The sequence below is a fragment of the Rhinolophus ferrumequinum genome, chromosome 23 (genome assembly GCF_004115265.2).
Source record: "Rhinolophus ferrumequinum isolate MPI-CBG mRhiFer1 chromosome 23, mRhiFer1_v1.p, whole genome shotgun sequence".
Lineage (NCBI taxonomy): Eukaryota > Metazoa > Chordata > Mammalia > Chiroptera > Rhinolophidae > Rhinolophus > Rhinolophus ferrumequinum.
Window position 1 is genome coordinate 26358282 of NC_046306.1, and position 16401 is coordinate 26374682.

Here is a 16401-nt window from a genome sequence, read left to right on the forward strand (position 1 = left end):
GGAACAGGTGATGGCCAGAGTCCTTTCTAGGCCTCAAATATTAGTGATTCAGATGAAAATCTATAAATATTGAGCTCAATCCAGGGTAGCAAAATTTTTTCCTCTTTAGAAATTTCTGATGACCAAAGTGTCAGAAATTGCTTTCTCATTCCCTAACCTTTCATTTTCTCGAGTTTTTCATTATGTAACCGAGGGAATTGGGGCTTTGGGCCGAATCTCCCTTTAAAGATGATTTTTACAGTCAATGAGCAACGTCAGGGAGTGATGACATCAGCAAGCGGTATCTATCAGCTGACATAAATGTTTAAGCGAATCTCAACTTGTTTTTTCCAGTGACTCAGATAACCCGGCCCTGCTTGGAAGATCAGCACCTTTTCAAGCAAACCCGGTGAACCACCCGCGGTTGCGACAGGGGGTGCAGGAGCCGCCTGGTTATTGGTCCGCGCGCCGACCTCCACCCACGAGCGCCACCGTCTCGCTTCTCCGCCCCGGCACCTCCTCCTCGGTCCTGAGCCTCGCAGGTCCTCCGCGTCAGTCGCTGACAGCCGCGGCGCTACGAGCTTCTACTCCGAGAGGCAGGTAAACAGCCTTGTCGCCCTTCCAACGCCCAGCGGGGGGCGGGGGCCGGAGGCCTGAGAACTGGCGGGCACCCGGGCGCCGCGGAGGCCGAGAGTGAGAACCTGGCGCCCGAAGGCCGACCTTGACCGTGGGGAGGGGCGGTGGGCTTTCTGGTGGGCGCGCGGCGCTTCGGGCCTTCTGGTGTGCTCGTTGGTTTGCAGATGACGCCGCTAGGTTTTGTCTTTCTGGTTCGGAAAGCTCCTTTTATTCGGAATGGGGGCGGGGGGCGCGCTGTCCAAGCCCCCTCGGGAGGGATGTAGGTGGCACCGAAGTGTCTAATCGCCCACCCCACGCGTGTCCACGGTGGGAGTGGGATGGGCGAGTCTCAGAGCCAAAGGGGCTGTGGGTCTGAAGCAATGGGGGTGATCACCTCTGATCACCTCGCGCTAACGCGGCCAGGGAACACGGGGAGCGCCACTGCGAGCTCCCCTGGGGCGCTGGGTGAGGCGCCGGAGGCCGCAGGTCTCCTGGCTCCGCGCCAGCTAGCCGTCCCTTGGAACCGGCGGGCAGAGGCCGGGGCGAGGACAGCGATGCCCCTTGGCCAGGCTCTGCCCCTCTCGATACCCAGGGAGTGCTCGGCGCAGGGGTGGGGGAGGGGCGCCCGCGGGAGACCTGGGCCTCGGCTGGGGAGGAGTCCCGGGGCACCTCGCCGCCTCCGTGCTCTTCGGAAAGGCGGCCTCGCCCGCCATCCACTCTGCCAAGGCGGTCCCCGGAGAGGCATCGGCCCGCGGGGCTCTGGCAACCGCCGGAAAACCCGCACGGGCCTCGGGCCTGCACTGGGAAGGGTCTCGGGGCGGCCCTTCCCTCCATTCGTGGTCCGGGATGTCTAGGCCCCCGGGGACAGAGGGTCTCCTGTGCGTCCCAAGTGTGGCTGACCCGCTGGCTTCGGTTTTTACTTTCTTTACTGACCCTCTGGAAGGAGAGAACTCCGCCATCTGGGAGGTTCCAAGGAAAGGGATCCGGGCCGGGCGGCGTCCCTCCAAGAACCAGCCTCCTCCACCTGTGCGGGGGAGGCCTTCATGTTCGTTTATTATACCGTGGGGAGAAATCAATTTTTACTGTCCTTTTTAAAAAGTGTTTTCTTTATAGTAGCTATAGCAAACGGATTTTTTAAATCCTTAGCCCAACACTATCTCATCCATCCTCACCATCTCCAAGCTACTGCTTTCTGTTTTTTATTTCATCTCCAGATTCAGACACAACACAGTGCAGTGTCACTGCCCTGGTGGTGATTATCTTAGCCGCGGTTATTTCTTTGTACTTAGAGCATCAAGGTTTAATACCCACTTCACCACATGACTTGAGATGTTTCCCTTTTCCTTGCGAAAAACTCTAGGTAGCGTAGGATTAAAGATTTTTACAATTCGAAGTATCAGAAAAAATAGGACAGAAAATTGAATTAAAATGTCAGACTTCTGAAAAAATTAACAAATCTCTCAGATTTGAAGGAAAAAATCACCAGAGAAAAGGAACACTTTTACCTACACGAACACTGAGGAGCTTTTACAATTAAAAGTAACAGGAAAGGAAAGAAAGCAGAGCTAAGACATGATTTGTATATTATTTGTATATGATGCAAGTTTTTCATACTTGTGAAAGGAAAATATCAAGATTGTAATAGATAAATGACGAAATGAATCATTTACAGAATAAAATACAAAATAAAGCAAGTCTGGATTATCATTTTATATGTATTAACAACAGTAATAGTAAAGGCAACCTCTGCTGGAAATTTGCCCTGAAACTTGCATATTCAATTATCAAGGGAGGTGGCAGTCCTTTCCGGTTAGAAAGATAGCTCTGCAACTAGCTTGGTCACTTTAGACAGGTTACCTAATGTCCTAGTCCTCCTTTTGTCCATTCATAAAATGGAGGAACTGATACCTACTTCCAGAGTTTGTGGGAGATTAACCATCTATGTAAAACTCACCATTGATATATATATACCTTTATTCTTTTCCTAGTCATACCCTACTGGGGACATTGTGAAGAGGTACAAACTTTTTGTAAAGCAATCAGGTGATTACCCATTAAGAAGTTAAAAGTTGTGACCCAGAAACTCCACTCCTGGGAATTTACTTGTAATGGAAGAAATAAACAAGAAACAATTAAAAAATAAAAAGCCCTATGCAGACACATATTTGGGGCAGAATGACCTAAAATTAGAACCAACTGGGAAACAACCTAAATATGTAACAGCAGAGCAGTAGCTAAGAAATCATGGCACATTAACTGAAAAGAACATTATGTAATCATCAAAAGCCATGGAACCTGTGATATGGGAAAAACTGACGTGTCAAAGTGCAGGTTACTAAACTGTATCTACTAACTTATATGTGAATGCATGTGGAAAATCTGAAAGGAAAAAGCAAAACAAAAGTTTTAGTAGAAATTATAGGTGATTTTCATTTTCTTTTTGTTCATATATTGCTTTACTAAATAATATAATTTTTTAAAATAGTTCACAAATCTCAGTTGTTTAAATGAAACATGACACCGAGCTCTCCTTTCTGTGTGTGAAAGGAGAGCTCCGTGTCATGTTTGCTTCTTTTTTAGTCGACCTCATTTTTTCCCCAAATATTTTCCCTTTTTTTCTTAAATAGATTTATTCGTGGTTTATATATTAAGTGGTTTACATATATTAAGCTTTTCTTTTAAGGAATCAGATCTTAGATTTATTTATTAATTCTAGGTTTTTTCTTTTTGTTTTTAAGGACTCCTGAATATATTTGAAAACCGAACAATTTCAGCCAAGCCAACAGATTGTCTTCCCGGAGGCACAAATCCAGCTTAGATGTACGTAGCCTTGTGGCATCTCTTTGATCTTATGATGATTGAAAGTCCCCAATTATCACCAAAAAATGAAGATCTGGAGAGGCTGTGATCACAAGCCCCTGCACTGGGTCTATATATGTAACTCACAGCTGTTATATCATCCTTTCTTGTAAAATCACCTCGATTTTGCAGAGAAAGGGCCCCATTTTTTTCTCTAGAATCATGCTGAATTACATACGGAAGCAGTCATTGTAAAAATAATAAAATAATAACATAAACATTTCTGCATCAAATTAACACCGAAGATGACTGTCAACAAACTGACAAAAGATTTTACGAGGGGAAAAGTTTTCCAAGCTGTAGTTTTAATGTACCCAGTTCATTCTCCCTTTTTGGATCTCATTGCCTCTTCAAGGCAACTATATCAGCTGTGAACTGCCTCATATTAAACATCCAAAATGTGCCTGTATCTAACTTGGTGATGGCATTATACAGTCATCTTTGAGTGAATAGTGTGTACAATAGTACTTACAGTTGGAAACATTTTTCTCGACTTGTTCATCTTTTTTATGTTGATTGTGTGATCATGTCATGGGAGGTGCACCTTTTTATGAAAAGCATTATAAATGCTGTTAAGTATAGGGCTTCTGAGCTCTAAAGCGTGGCCAGAAGTGTACTTCCCTGGCTTTATGATAGATTCCCAAATCCCATCGCTAGATGCTCTCAGGCTGTTGGTTTGGGATAGGCTCCAGCAATATTGCTTTGTGAAAGCTCTCCAGGTGATTCTGAGGATGGACCAGGTTGGGGGCCCTTTGCCCTGTTCAATCCAGGACTGGGTCTTAGAGTAGCAGTGAAAAAACCCCATCCCAAAATGTTTTGCAAAATTTTGTATTTCTTGCATCAGATTCTTTAAGGGGCAATGGCCTCAAAAAGATTAAAATACAGTAGCCCCGCCTTATCTGAAGTTTTGCTTTCCACGATTTCAGTGGAAAGTCAACCATGGTCTGAAAATGTTAAATGGAAAATTCCAGAAATAATTCATAAGTTTTGAATTGGGTACACTGCTGAGTACCTCACTTCATCTCATCATATAGGCATTATATAATCTCACATCATGAAAGGTGAGTACAGTACAATAAGCTATTTTAAGAGAGAGAGAAAGACCACATTCGTGTAACTTTTATGACAGTATATTGTTATAATTGTTCTATTTTATTGTTGTTGTTAATCTGTTACTGTGCCTAAATTATAAATTAAACTTTATCATAAGTGTGTATATATAGGGAAAAGCAGCATATATCGAGTTCAGTACTATTCTGCGATTTCAGGCTTCCCGTGGGGGTCTTGGAATGTATCCCCCACAGATAAGGGGGATCTACTGTAAGACAAATAAGTTCTGCTTAGCTCGGGAAAGACGAACTTTCCTTAGGGCAGTGGAAGGGGTGGCAGAGGCTGTTTGGTGCCACTTCCCAATTTAACCAATTAAATTTCAAGTTATAACATGTTCAGAGTATAAGAAGTTTGGCCCCTGGCACACAACCACTGGACAAGTTCCTACCAGCTCTGAGTCAGTCCCGGTGTATACGTGGAAATAGGATGATTGGGGTAATCTGTGAATCTTTTTTGTACCTTCTCTCTAGTTCCATTGCTGTGTCATTCTGCTCATGAGTCAGTGTCACATGGTCTTGTTTATTATAGCTTTACAATGCTTTCTAAATTACTGGCAGGCCAGTGTGCCCTAGATTTTCTTCCTGTTCAATAGTTTCTTCAGTCTTGCTAATTTTGCGTATCATTTCATCATGTTCTTTGAAATCCCCTTTGAATTCTGACTAAAATTGTGTTGACTTTATGGATTACTTGGAAATGAGTTGGTATCTTTCAGTTTTGGTTTTCCCAACTAAAAATGTATGTCTTTCTCTTTTTTCCAGTCTTCCTTTATGTCTCTCACTAAAACTTTATGACTTTCCTCATTTTAGTATTATTTATTTTTAGATTAAACCCTAGATGTTTTGAATTTTTTTATTGCCATTATGAGTGGAATGTTTTATCCATGCTAAATCTTCTAATTTCAATTAATTTGGAGACTCACTGTTTCGTTATATGCCAGCCTAATGAGCTCTCTTATTTATTCTAAGATGTTTTGTGTTGATTTTCAAGATAAAACATCGTAGTGGGTTAGAACTTCCATAACAATCCATAATATCAGCGACTGCTAGCATTCTTGTGTTGTTCACTAATTGAATGGGAATGCCTTTCCTTTTTCAATTAAGATGGGGTGTGGGGTGTGTGTATGTGGTGGTGATGCTTCATGATGGAAAGGGACCACCTTCTAGTTCTATAAACACTATCTTAACAGCTTAAACTTAAAAACTCAGGAATGGATGTTGATTTTAATTGAAAACTTTTCAACATATGCAGAGAATCTTTTTCCCCTCAACCTATTCCAAGCTTTCATGATTTTGAGCCATCTTTGTACTCCTGAAATAATTCTTATTGGTTGCAGTGTATTCTTCTTTTACTTAACTGTTAAAATCTGTTTGGTGGTACTTTTCTTTTGGATGTTGGCACCTGTATTGCTGGAGACTGGGTGGCTAAGAGTGAGAGCTCTGCGCTTGAAATACTGGGATTTGAATCTTGACCTTTTATCCTCTTGGCTATTAACACTACTTCTCAGGTGAAGATGCCCAGATGTTTATTTCTACTAAGTTCTAGATCCTTAAAAACGATTGCCTAAATTGATGCTCTCACTTGGTGTCTCATAGATGTTACAAAATTAATGTATCCAAACTAAAACTCTTAGTTTTCTCTCCCAAGCATGGCCCTCTACCAGTTTCCCCTAATTTGGTAGGTGGCATTGCCACCATCTACCTGGTCATGAAAGCCACAAACCTGGTTAACTCTCACTCCTACATCCACTCTATCAGCAAGTCTTAATTGGTTCTTTCTGCAACATACATCTAATTTATTCACTGTCTCAACAAACATCAGCACCATCCCATGCCATGCCCCCATCTTCCTGCAATTCTCAACTAGTCTCACCATTTCCTTTCTTGCCCCACTAAATTTTCTTTACACAACAGTCAGGGTGAGCTTTTTTAAAAAGAATCCAATCGTGTTACTCTCCTAAGTCCCTTTAATGGCTCCCCACTGCACTCAGAGTAATTAGGAAATTTTCTCTACAGTGCATGAGGCCCCGGTGATTTGGCCCTCATCCACTCCAGTCTCATCAGGCCACCCGACTTCTCTCTCATCAGTCTAGAGATACAGCTCCTTTTTTGATGCTTGAATCCACCAAGCTAAATATCTTATGCATCATTCTATCCCCAGCCCCTAGCACAATACTAGAACCTTAGAAAACACTTAATACATATTTATTGAATGAATCAGTAAGTTATACTGTAAACATTACATTATCATGTGTAATTTTTGACAACTTTTTCCCTCCTCCATTTCTTCTATGGTTATGGATCAATTCAAGTTTCTATTTCTTTAAAAACTGGCACATACTACTTATTCCATAAATATTTGTTGAATGAATTCTAAAGTGGATATTTGTAATTTATATTTTAATAGAAAGGCAATCAATCCATCATGCAGATTTTTAATTCATATAACAAAGTTGTTATATAGTAAGTTGGTACCCGTTTAAAGCCTATTCTTCCTAAGGAATCAATATGGAGCTGTTGCGTTCTCTAGTGGTATGTGTTTGTATGTGTATTACATTTTTAAATAGCTTGATTTTATTTAGAAATTCCATATTTTTCTAGGTTTTATTTCTTAAATTCTACTTTCATCTCTATTTTTTTATAACTATAATGCTTTATTTTGAAATTTTGTCTTTCTGTTTTCTTTTTTGAGTTCAATAATCATTTTATTTATTTTCATTCTTTCTATTCAATTACACCATCCATACTCCTTTGATAGTCACATGGGTTCCTGTATTCTCATATCCCTGCCCTCTTTTTTGGGGGGGGGTAGTCTGATAAATCTAAGTGATTTATCTTTTGTTTCTTTTGTCTCATTTTATCTGATTCTTAATGTTTTTTAAAATATATTTTCATACCCTTTTGGGTTTCCCTCTTATGTAAATTATCAGTTTATATCTTTTGGCTATTTTTCTATTGGAGTTACTATTTCTTATTGCTTTGCAAGAATTCCTTGTAGGTTCTAGAAATGAATCCTCTGTTGATCTTAAATACTACAAATGTTTTTTACCTTTGTGTATTCTTTCTATTACTTTGTCCACAGAGTTCTTCATAGCATTGAACAAGAATCCTTAATTTTTATGTAATAAAATTCTTCAATTATTTGCCTCATAGTTTGTGCTTTTGATTAAAAAGTCCTTCCCCCACTCCTCCTCCAGGCCACTTATATTTTCTTCTTCCAGTATTGTATTAGGCCTGTAATTTGTCTATAATCCACCTTTGCATGTAGTGTTAGGGATCCAGTTTAATTTTTCTCTGGTTTCCCAGAAGCATCTACTAAACAAACCTTCCTTTCTCCATTGATTTGTGGTACCCACTTTATCATATATCAGGTCTCCATTAAAGTATATATACATGGGTTTATCTCTGAACTTGATGGTCTGCTGTCTTTGGTCTGTTGGTCTGTTCCTAGACTTCTACCATCTGGTCTTTATTACGATAGCTGTGTAGTAGGATTTAATGTCTGATACAGCAGATTCCCTCCTCTTTTCTCTTTCCTTTTAAGTTGAGTTTGCTATTCATGGACGTTTCTTTCCCCTCGTGAGTTTATTGAACTCCTCAAAAAATCCAGTTGGAATTTTGATTGGCATTTTATTGAAATTATAGGTTCATCTGAGGCTAATTGACATCTTTATACTATGTTTCCCTGAAAATAAGACCGGGTCTTATATTAAGTTGTGCTCCAAAAGATGCATTAGGGCTTATGTTCAGGCGATGTCATCCTGAAAAATCTGCTAGGGCTTATTTTACGGTTAGATCTTATTTTCAGGAAAACACTGTAATACTAAGCTGTCCTGATCAAGACCATGGAAAACTTTTCCATTTTTACAGATCATCTTCAATGTTCTTTATTAGAATTCAAAGCTTTTATTCCCCCAGTCTTATTTTCTCTTTGTTCAGTCAATATCTACATATTTACAGTTTGGGTTGCTATTGTGAGTATTTTGTTTCTTAAATTTTTTTCTAGTCAATTATTGCTGGTGTAGAGAAATGCTGTTGATTTTTGTAGGCCAATCTTGTATCCTACAAGCTTGCTGAACTCTAGTAGTGGGTCTCATATTACCTCTGTTGAGTCTGATGGATTTTCTATGTATCTGATCACATTAATTGCCATTAATGACAGCTGGAGCTCTTTCCTTGCAGTTCTTATACTGGTTACTTCTGGCATTAGACAGAACCTCCAATCCTGAGACAACGGACATCCTTGTCTTATTTCTGATCTTAAAGGGAATACGTTCCAACGTTATCCATTAAGTATATTTGCTGTTTTGTTATATAACCTTTATCAAGTTCGGGGAGTTTCTTCTTATTCCTAGTCTTCTAAGAGTATTTTTCATAGTGATAAATAGGTATTGACCTTTATCAAATACTTAACGTCTTGAAACGTACCACAACCTGGGCCACAACCTGACCCTTCACAGAGGGTATCTTATATGAATAGTGTTATAGTGCAGCCAGGGATTCAGAAACCTAGTCTCCATTCCCAGCAATTTCAGTAACTAACACTGTAATCACAGGTACATCATTTGACTTTTCTGAATCTTGGTGGCCTAATTTGTTGAGTGAGAGGTTTGGATTAAAAACCATAAGATCTTCCTTATTTTATCACAAACAGAAAGAAGTCCTTCTGTAAGGTCTCATGTAAGTTTTGAGTCCCTCTTATCCTTAGAAATGCTTCTCTACTTCAAATGTAGTTGTTATTGTTAATGCTTTTCAGAATTAAATGTTGCTTTTGTTCTTCTCAACTGATTATAAAGTGATGTAGTCTTAATATATTCTATGCATATATTAATAATATAGAGATTATTCTATCCAACTGCATCCAGTATTCAGTTTTAAAGTACTGATCAGCAATGCATGCCCATGGCTCTGATACCCTACTGCGTACCTGTGTTGCCAGTCCATCACCATTCTTCAACTCCAGATTCACCAACCTACCTGCATACTGGTATCTCTTATTCCACATGTAGCTTGATAACAGCATTGCCAAAGCCAAACCCCTCATTTTCTCCCTCCCTATCTCCACCTTCTGCATTTTGCCCACGCAGCTGCCCAGTCCAGATCTGAGTGCCACCTCGATTCTTCATCTTTCATCTTACACATCAAATACCAAGCCTTCCAGAAGCTACCTTCTATATCAAACCATCTATTACTCTCCATCCCCTGGCCACAGCCATCATTTCTTCTATCTTGATCACTACAGTACCTTTCTAACTAGTGTCTGTACTTCCCGTCACACAAACACAGAATCCCCAATCCATTCTCCACAGTGTTCTTTTTAAAATAGAACCCAAAACTCTTCAGTGGTTTCCCAGTGCCTTCAGGATCAAGTCCAGACTACTTAACATGCCTTATAGTTAGGGTGACCATGTAACCTAGCGTCCAAATGGGGACACTCTTGAGAATGAAGGGGGCACTATGAATATTAACACAGGAAGAGCAGGTGTAAACTCTCCCAGGCAAGTCAGGAGGCTGTTCACCTTGTTTGTGAGGCCCTCTGTTACCTGACTCCACCTGCCTCTCCACAGCACATTGAAGCTCCACTTTCATGAAACCCTCTGGGATCCCCAGATTTGCCTCTCTCACTACGTGTCTCCACCCTGAATGCTCTGTGGCCCCATCCACATCCTGTGTCTGGCTCCCTGAGGACCGAGTCCTTCTCTGTACCTCTTTTACTATGTCATGTCAATGCCTGCTCATGTCTCTTGTTGAGCTGATAGAGCTGTAACTCTTATAACCTTGAACAAAGCATGTTCAAAGCCGGACTCAGTGTTGCTCCTCTTGCAGCCTCCTCTTCCTCCTGCCTCAGCCATTTCAGGTAACATGTCCATCCAGCCAGAGTCTACCATGGCACATGAAATAAGTGTTTATGTAACTGAATTGAAGATGTTAGACAGTTGGCCATTGCAGAAAAGAATGTTTTGTAAAATCATAAATATATGCATAGATCACTGGCGATATCCCTTGTAGCTATTTAATGGTTAGCTTGGTTATTGCTAATGCGTTATCATAGAAGTTTTCATGCACATCCATTCATTCAGCGTTTACTTTGCATGTCTAGGAGTCAGGCACTACATGCAGGCACTGGGGATACTGCTGCGCACAGTAGAAAACTCCTGCCCTAGAGGAGCTTACACTTCCCTGGAGTAGAACAATAAGCAGACAGTAAATACTAGATGCCAAGTAGCATTGCCGCTCTGGAGAAAAATGAAAAGCAGAGTAAGGGGTACAGTACGGTGCTGATTTAGATAGAGTGGTGTGGACACCCCACTGATGTGACGTCAGAGCAGAATAGAGCCCTGTGAGGAGCTGGAGGAAGAGCCTTCCAGGCCCCAGGAGCAGCAGGTGCAAATGCCCCAAGACGGGAAAGTGCTTGTTGGATGGAGAAGCCAGTGGAGGTCCCGTGGGGCCCAACAGGCGTGGTCAGGACTTTGGGCTTTATCCTGAGCATGAAGGAGTGGCCAGGTGTGACCTGCATGTGAAAAGGCTCTCTTAGGCCACTGAGCGCAGAACACACCGTGGGAGCCTGGGCAGAAGCAGGGAAGTCTGACTGGAGGCTGTTGAAAATCCCCAGCCAGAAGAGACAGAGACTTCAACTAGAATGGTGGTAGTGTTGGAAAACATGTGAGAGGTTTCGGATTTAGGATTTATTTTCAACGTAGAGCTGGTAAGATTTGCTGATAGATTTGATGTGTGCTGTGAGAAAGAGAAAATTCAGGAATAACTTCAGGATGTTGGCTGGGTTTGGCGCTCATTGGGGTGAATGAAATAGTTGTTGACATAACACCCCTTTCAATCAGGAGTTACTGACTGAGTGAGCCTAGCGTCTTTCCGTTCCATGAGGTATGTGAGCAGCATGGAGGCCAGGAGCTGGGTACCATGAACAAATGGAGAGTAGATCAGGAAAGCAGGCCTGCAGAAGACTGGAGTGCCAGGAGATGGGGTGCAAGATCAGTCAGCATGTTCTAGGACCCTGTCCCTCTAACCCCTATCCAAAAGAGCCTCCAGAAATCCTAAATCGCACAATCTGAGCAGGTTAACTTGGCTTGTAACTTTCAAATATACTTTTATTTACTTATCACCACCAAGATATTTAAATAGTGGTAATAAAAACATAAACAGAATGTTAATTCATTGATTTGTTTCATCATTATTCTTCTGGATAGTATCCAATTTAGTCTTTAGCTCTGAAGGTTATGAAAAATAATTTTTCTAGTACTTGATGCCACTTTTATTTGAAAATAACTTAGTGCTGGCGATAAGACTAACATCAGCATTACTGCATATACTATTTTTGGTTTGATGGCACATGACATTTTGGAGCATATGGTTTGATGTTGTATACAGTAGAAGCTGTTTAATAATCATTCTGCTGTGTGTGTTTGAGTTCTGCCCTCAGACCCAAGCACCCAGGGTAAATGAGATCTTCAGTCTGAAAGGAGATTTTTAATTGGATGAGTATACATTCTACAAAGGGTCATAAATTATCATCCAGGATATTTGGTTTGTTTGTTTTTTTCTTAAACTGTACTAGCCCTTTTATATAAAACGTGTTTCTTTTGTACCAAAAATCAGGGAAAAAAAGGTCACTCCTAAACCATTACATGCTGAACTAAAACTCATTCAATGAAGGAATGACAACAGATCATTTTGAATACAGCCATTCTTATCCCACTTTGAGTTGCTCCATCTATCTGTCTATTCATCTATAGAGAGAAAGCGGAATTCACAAGTGGCCTTGCCAAATCCTGCAAGTTTCTTGTTTCAAAAAAAAAAATAAATGTGTATTTCTTTGAGGAAATTCTTGTTGGCATTTATATGTCCAGGGGATATTAATTCCCTCAGTTAACAAATATGTCCTGTGTGCCTGCTCTGTGCCAGGCACAGCCCTAGCACCTAAGGAGACAGCAGCAAACAAGAGACTCATTTCCTGCATACATTCCCACAGAGAATAGAAGACAAGAACCAGCTATTTACAAAGTTATTTCATTACTGCCGCACCCACCCGGGGGTCTTCCTAACTAGACATTAGACTCACAAGACTTCCATAGGGGCCACGCTAGGGTCCTTGAGTTGGTCCACCCAGCAGCTCAGGACTTGTCTCTACTCTCAGCCGCCACAGTGACTGCTCAGGTTTAAGGGCATGAGCTCTCTGTTGGTGGGTAAAAGGTTCTCCTTGGCGTAGAAGCCCCAGGCCCCACAGAAGCCAGTGTCCCTTATAATAGCCCGATGGGCACAGCTTGCAGGGTCCACACAAGAATGTGCCAGTTGCAAGAACCACTGTTCTAAAGAAGCCCAAACCTATGGCAAACCCACCAGGTATTTATAAGTTTTCCTAGTCCAATTGCCATTTTATCAATGAGAGGTTATTTTTACCATAAGCAATGTTGCTGGCATTCAGGTGTCCAGGAAATAGCCAGAAATTATCTTACAGTCAAATTTGTCCTTAGAGAAGGAGAAAGCATGTGTTAACCCTTTACTTATAGTTACTTTTGTCATAAGTGCTGCAAAGGAGAAGTACAGAGTGAAGGGTGTTTACGACGGAGGAGCTGATGTACTGCTGTACATTCATCCATTATGCCGTAAGTGTTAAGTGGTTTCAACATAAACATAGTACCCTCTTCATTTTGCAGATAAGCCATCATGGTGAAAAGCCACATAGGCGGCTGGATCCTGGTTCTCTTTGTGGCCACTTGGAGTGACGTGGGCCTCTGCAAGAAGCAACCAAAGCCTGGAGGAGGATGGAACCGTGGCGGGAGCCGATACCCGGGACAGGGCAGTCCTGGAGGCAACCGCTACCCACCCCAGGGCGGTGGCGGCTGGGGCCAGCCCCACGGCGGCGGCTGGGGTCAGCCCCACGGCGGCGGCTGGGGTCAGCCCCATGGTGGCGGCTGGGGACAGTCCCATGGCGGAGGCTGGGGTCAAGGTGGTGGCACCCACAATCAGTGGAACAAGCCCAGTAAGCCGAAAACCAGCATGAAGCACATGGCAGGAGCTGCTGCGGCGGGGGCCGTGGCCGGGGGCCTCGGCGGCTACATGCTGGGGAGTGCCATGAGCAGGCCCCTCATGCATTTCGGCAACGACTATGAGGACCGTTATTATCGTGAAAACATGTACCGTTACCCCAACCAAGTGTACTACAAGCCCGTGGAGCAGTACAACAACCAGAACAACTTTGTGCATGACTGCGTCAACATCACCATCAAGCAGCACACTGTCACCACCACCACCAAGGGGGAGAACTTCACTGAGACCGACGTCAAGATAATGGAGCGCGTGGTGGAACAGATGTGTATCACCCAGTACCAGAAAGAGTCCCATGCAGCTTTCCGAAGGGATGCGAGTACGATCCTCTTCTCCTCCCCTCCAGTGATCCTGCTCATCTCTTTCCTCATTTTCCTAATAGTGGGATGAGGCCGGCCTTCTCTTTCCACCATCTTCTTCATCTTTTACCAGGTTGGGGGAGGGGTATCTACCTGCAGCCCTTTAGTGGTGGTGTCTCATTCTTACTTCTCCCTTAGTCACCCATAGGCTAATACCCTTGGCACTGAGAGCACAGGGAAATACGGCGCAGGCCTGGTACGCTATGTATTCAAGTCCCATTTGATTGAGTCTTTCATGGGCCAGTGTGAGTGCCAGGCTGGTTAGAGTGTAACAGCAAATAATCATTGGTTGATCTAGGCCTCTTTTTTGTCTAGTGGCAATGGATTGAGGCTAAAACAATTCTCACAACATACCTTTGCCTACATACCTCCAACTCCTTCCCCAGCCAGAGCTCAGTACGCTAATGCCCCATCCTAGTTAGCAGTGATTTTTGTAGCAATTTGGACACATTTTCTCATTCATTTTAAGAGAGCATTTAAGCATTAAGAAATGCATAAGACTGCATTTCCCTGTTCAAACAGCATTTCTATCAAATTTGGAAGGAGGCCACATCATATTCATTCAAATAACAAACCTAGAAATCCTTAGCTCTTGGGCCCAGGCTCAGCCCACTGGAGAGCATGTGAGCTGTGTCTGCAGAGAACTGTGACAGTGTTTTGCATTTTGCAATACAGGTTACACAGCAGCTACTACATCAAGAGTAAATATTCATGCAACATGAATATTCACGCAAGAGTAAATATTCAGTAAATATTCACACAACATTTTCATAGGGAATGAACATAACATAATATGAAAGGCTTCTGGAACTAAAACTATCCAACATTTGGGAGTGGTGCCCTTGGAGGGTAGAGGTTGAAAGCACCTACCTGTGGCATTCCTTTCTTTAGTTACATACATTATAGATAATTAAGGCAGTTAAAAATTAAGTTACTGTCTGGACACTAACAACTTTGTTCGTTTACTAGAAATGGGAATGATTTCGATACTGGGTAAAGCCAGGAGATTTTAACATAGAGGAAGAGCAGCTGTAAAAAACTCCATTCTCAGACAATTGTGTAATGAAGAAAATGATCAGTGTACAAAGAAAAATGCTTGCATTTCTTCGTTGCTGTCTCACAATTGTCAAAAACCAGAATTAGGTTGAGTCCTTCATTTCTGTAATTGGCCTTTGAATCAAAGAACAGGGAGTCAATCCAAAAAAACAAAAAAACAAAAAACACCTTAGGTTGCAAATATGATCCATTCAGAGTGGAACAAGAAATTCTGTTACTGTAATTTAAGTGAGGTAAAATTATTCCCTGGATTGTTCAATATTGTCACCTAGTAGATCTATATTACTATTCTGCAATGTTATTGGCTTGCATTGTGGGGGTATTCTGTGTAAAATATATATATATTACATATGACAAACTTAGAAATTTTGGTTAGAGCAGTTAACATCTAAAGTATCTAATGCATTTACCTGTTTTGTAAGCTACTAAATACTTAATATGTGGGAAACCCTTTTGCGTGGTCCTTCGGCTTGCAACGTGCACTGAATAGTTTTGTATAAGGATCCAAAGTGATCTTTGAAATATGCATGTACTTTATATTTTCTATATTTGTAACTTTGCATGTACTTGTTTTGTTGTATAAAAAATTTATAAGTGTTTACTATCTGACTACAATTAAACAGGAGTTGAAATGAATCTTCTGTAGACTTTGCAGTTGTAGTCAACTAGAGCACGTCACTTCCTGCTGGAGGCCCCCCGGGTGCTTGGGGCTGGACGCTTCCCTCCCTAACTGTCCTGGCAAATCTGCCCCCTTTCCTCCCTCCCTCACTAAAAACAAACAATAAACAAACATGAAATCATCTTAAATTTTGTATTGGGCAAAGATACCAATTTTCAGTAACTCTAAACCTTGGCACCCTCACTCAACCCAATGTCCTCCACAAAACTGGACTCTCATTGCTTTCCTTGCTGATTATGTCATCTCTGTTCATTCGTTTGGGCTGCCATCACAAAGTACCACAAATTGGGTGGCTTAAACCACAGAAATTTATCTTCTCCCAGTTCTGGAGGCTAGAAGTCCAAGATCAAGGTGTCAGCAAGGTTGGGGTTTTTCTGTTTTGTTCTGTTTTGTTTTGTTGTAAGACCTCTCTCCTTGGCTTGTGGATGGCTGTCTTCTCCCCGTGTCTTCCCATGGTCTTCCCTCTGTGTGTTTCTGCCCTAATCTTTTTTATAAAGACACCACTCATCATACTGGATTTTAACTTTAACTCTTTAAAGCCCCTGTCTCCAAATACAGTCATTTTGAGGTAGTGGGGATTAGGACTTCAACATATGAATTTTGTAGGACACAATTCAGCCAGCCCATAATACCATCTTTCTAGAAATGTCATGGCTGTGTGTCAGTGTCGCTCTCACCTTAGTTC

At 41.9% G+C, this 16401-nt stretch overlaps 1 protein-coding gene across 2 annotated transcripts; it reads left to right on the forward strand.

Annotated features, from left to right (window-relative positions):
- Positions 1-311: 311 nt before the first annotated feature.
- On the forward strand, positions 312-15673 carry PRNP (prion protein). Of its 2 annotated transcripts, none has more exons than XM_033094795.1 (3): positions 312-579; positions 3333-3414; positions 13232-15673. In XM_033094795.1, exon 3 carries the CDS (start codon positions 13242-13244, stop codon positions 14010-14012), a length of 771 nt encoding a protein of 256 aa, XP_032950686.1. In that variant the 5' UTR covers positions 312-579; positions 3333-3414; positions 13232-13241; the 3' UTR covers positions 14013-15673. The 2 variants fall into 2 exon arrangements, with proteins under 2 accessions (XP_032950686.1, XP_032950687.1); XM_033094796.1 differs by having other exon boundaries at positions 312-575.
- Positions 15674-16401: the final 728 nt, after the last annotated feature.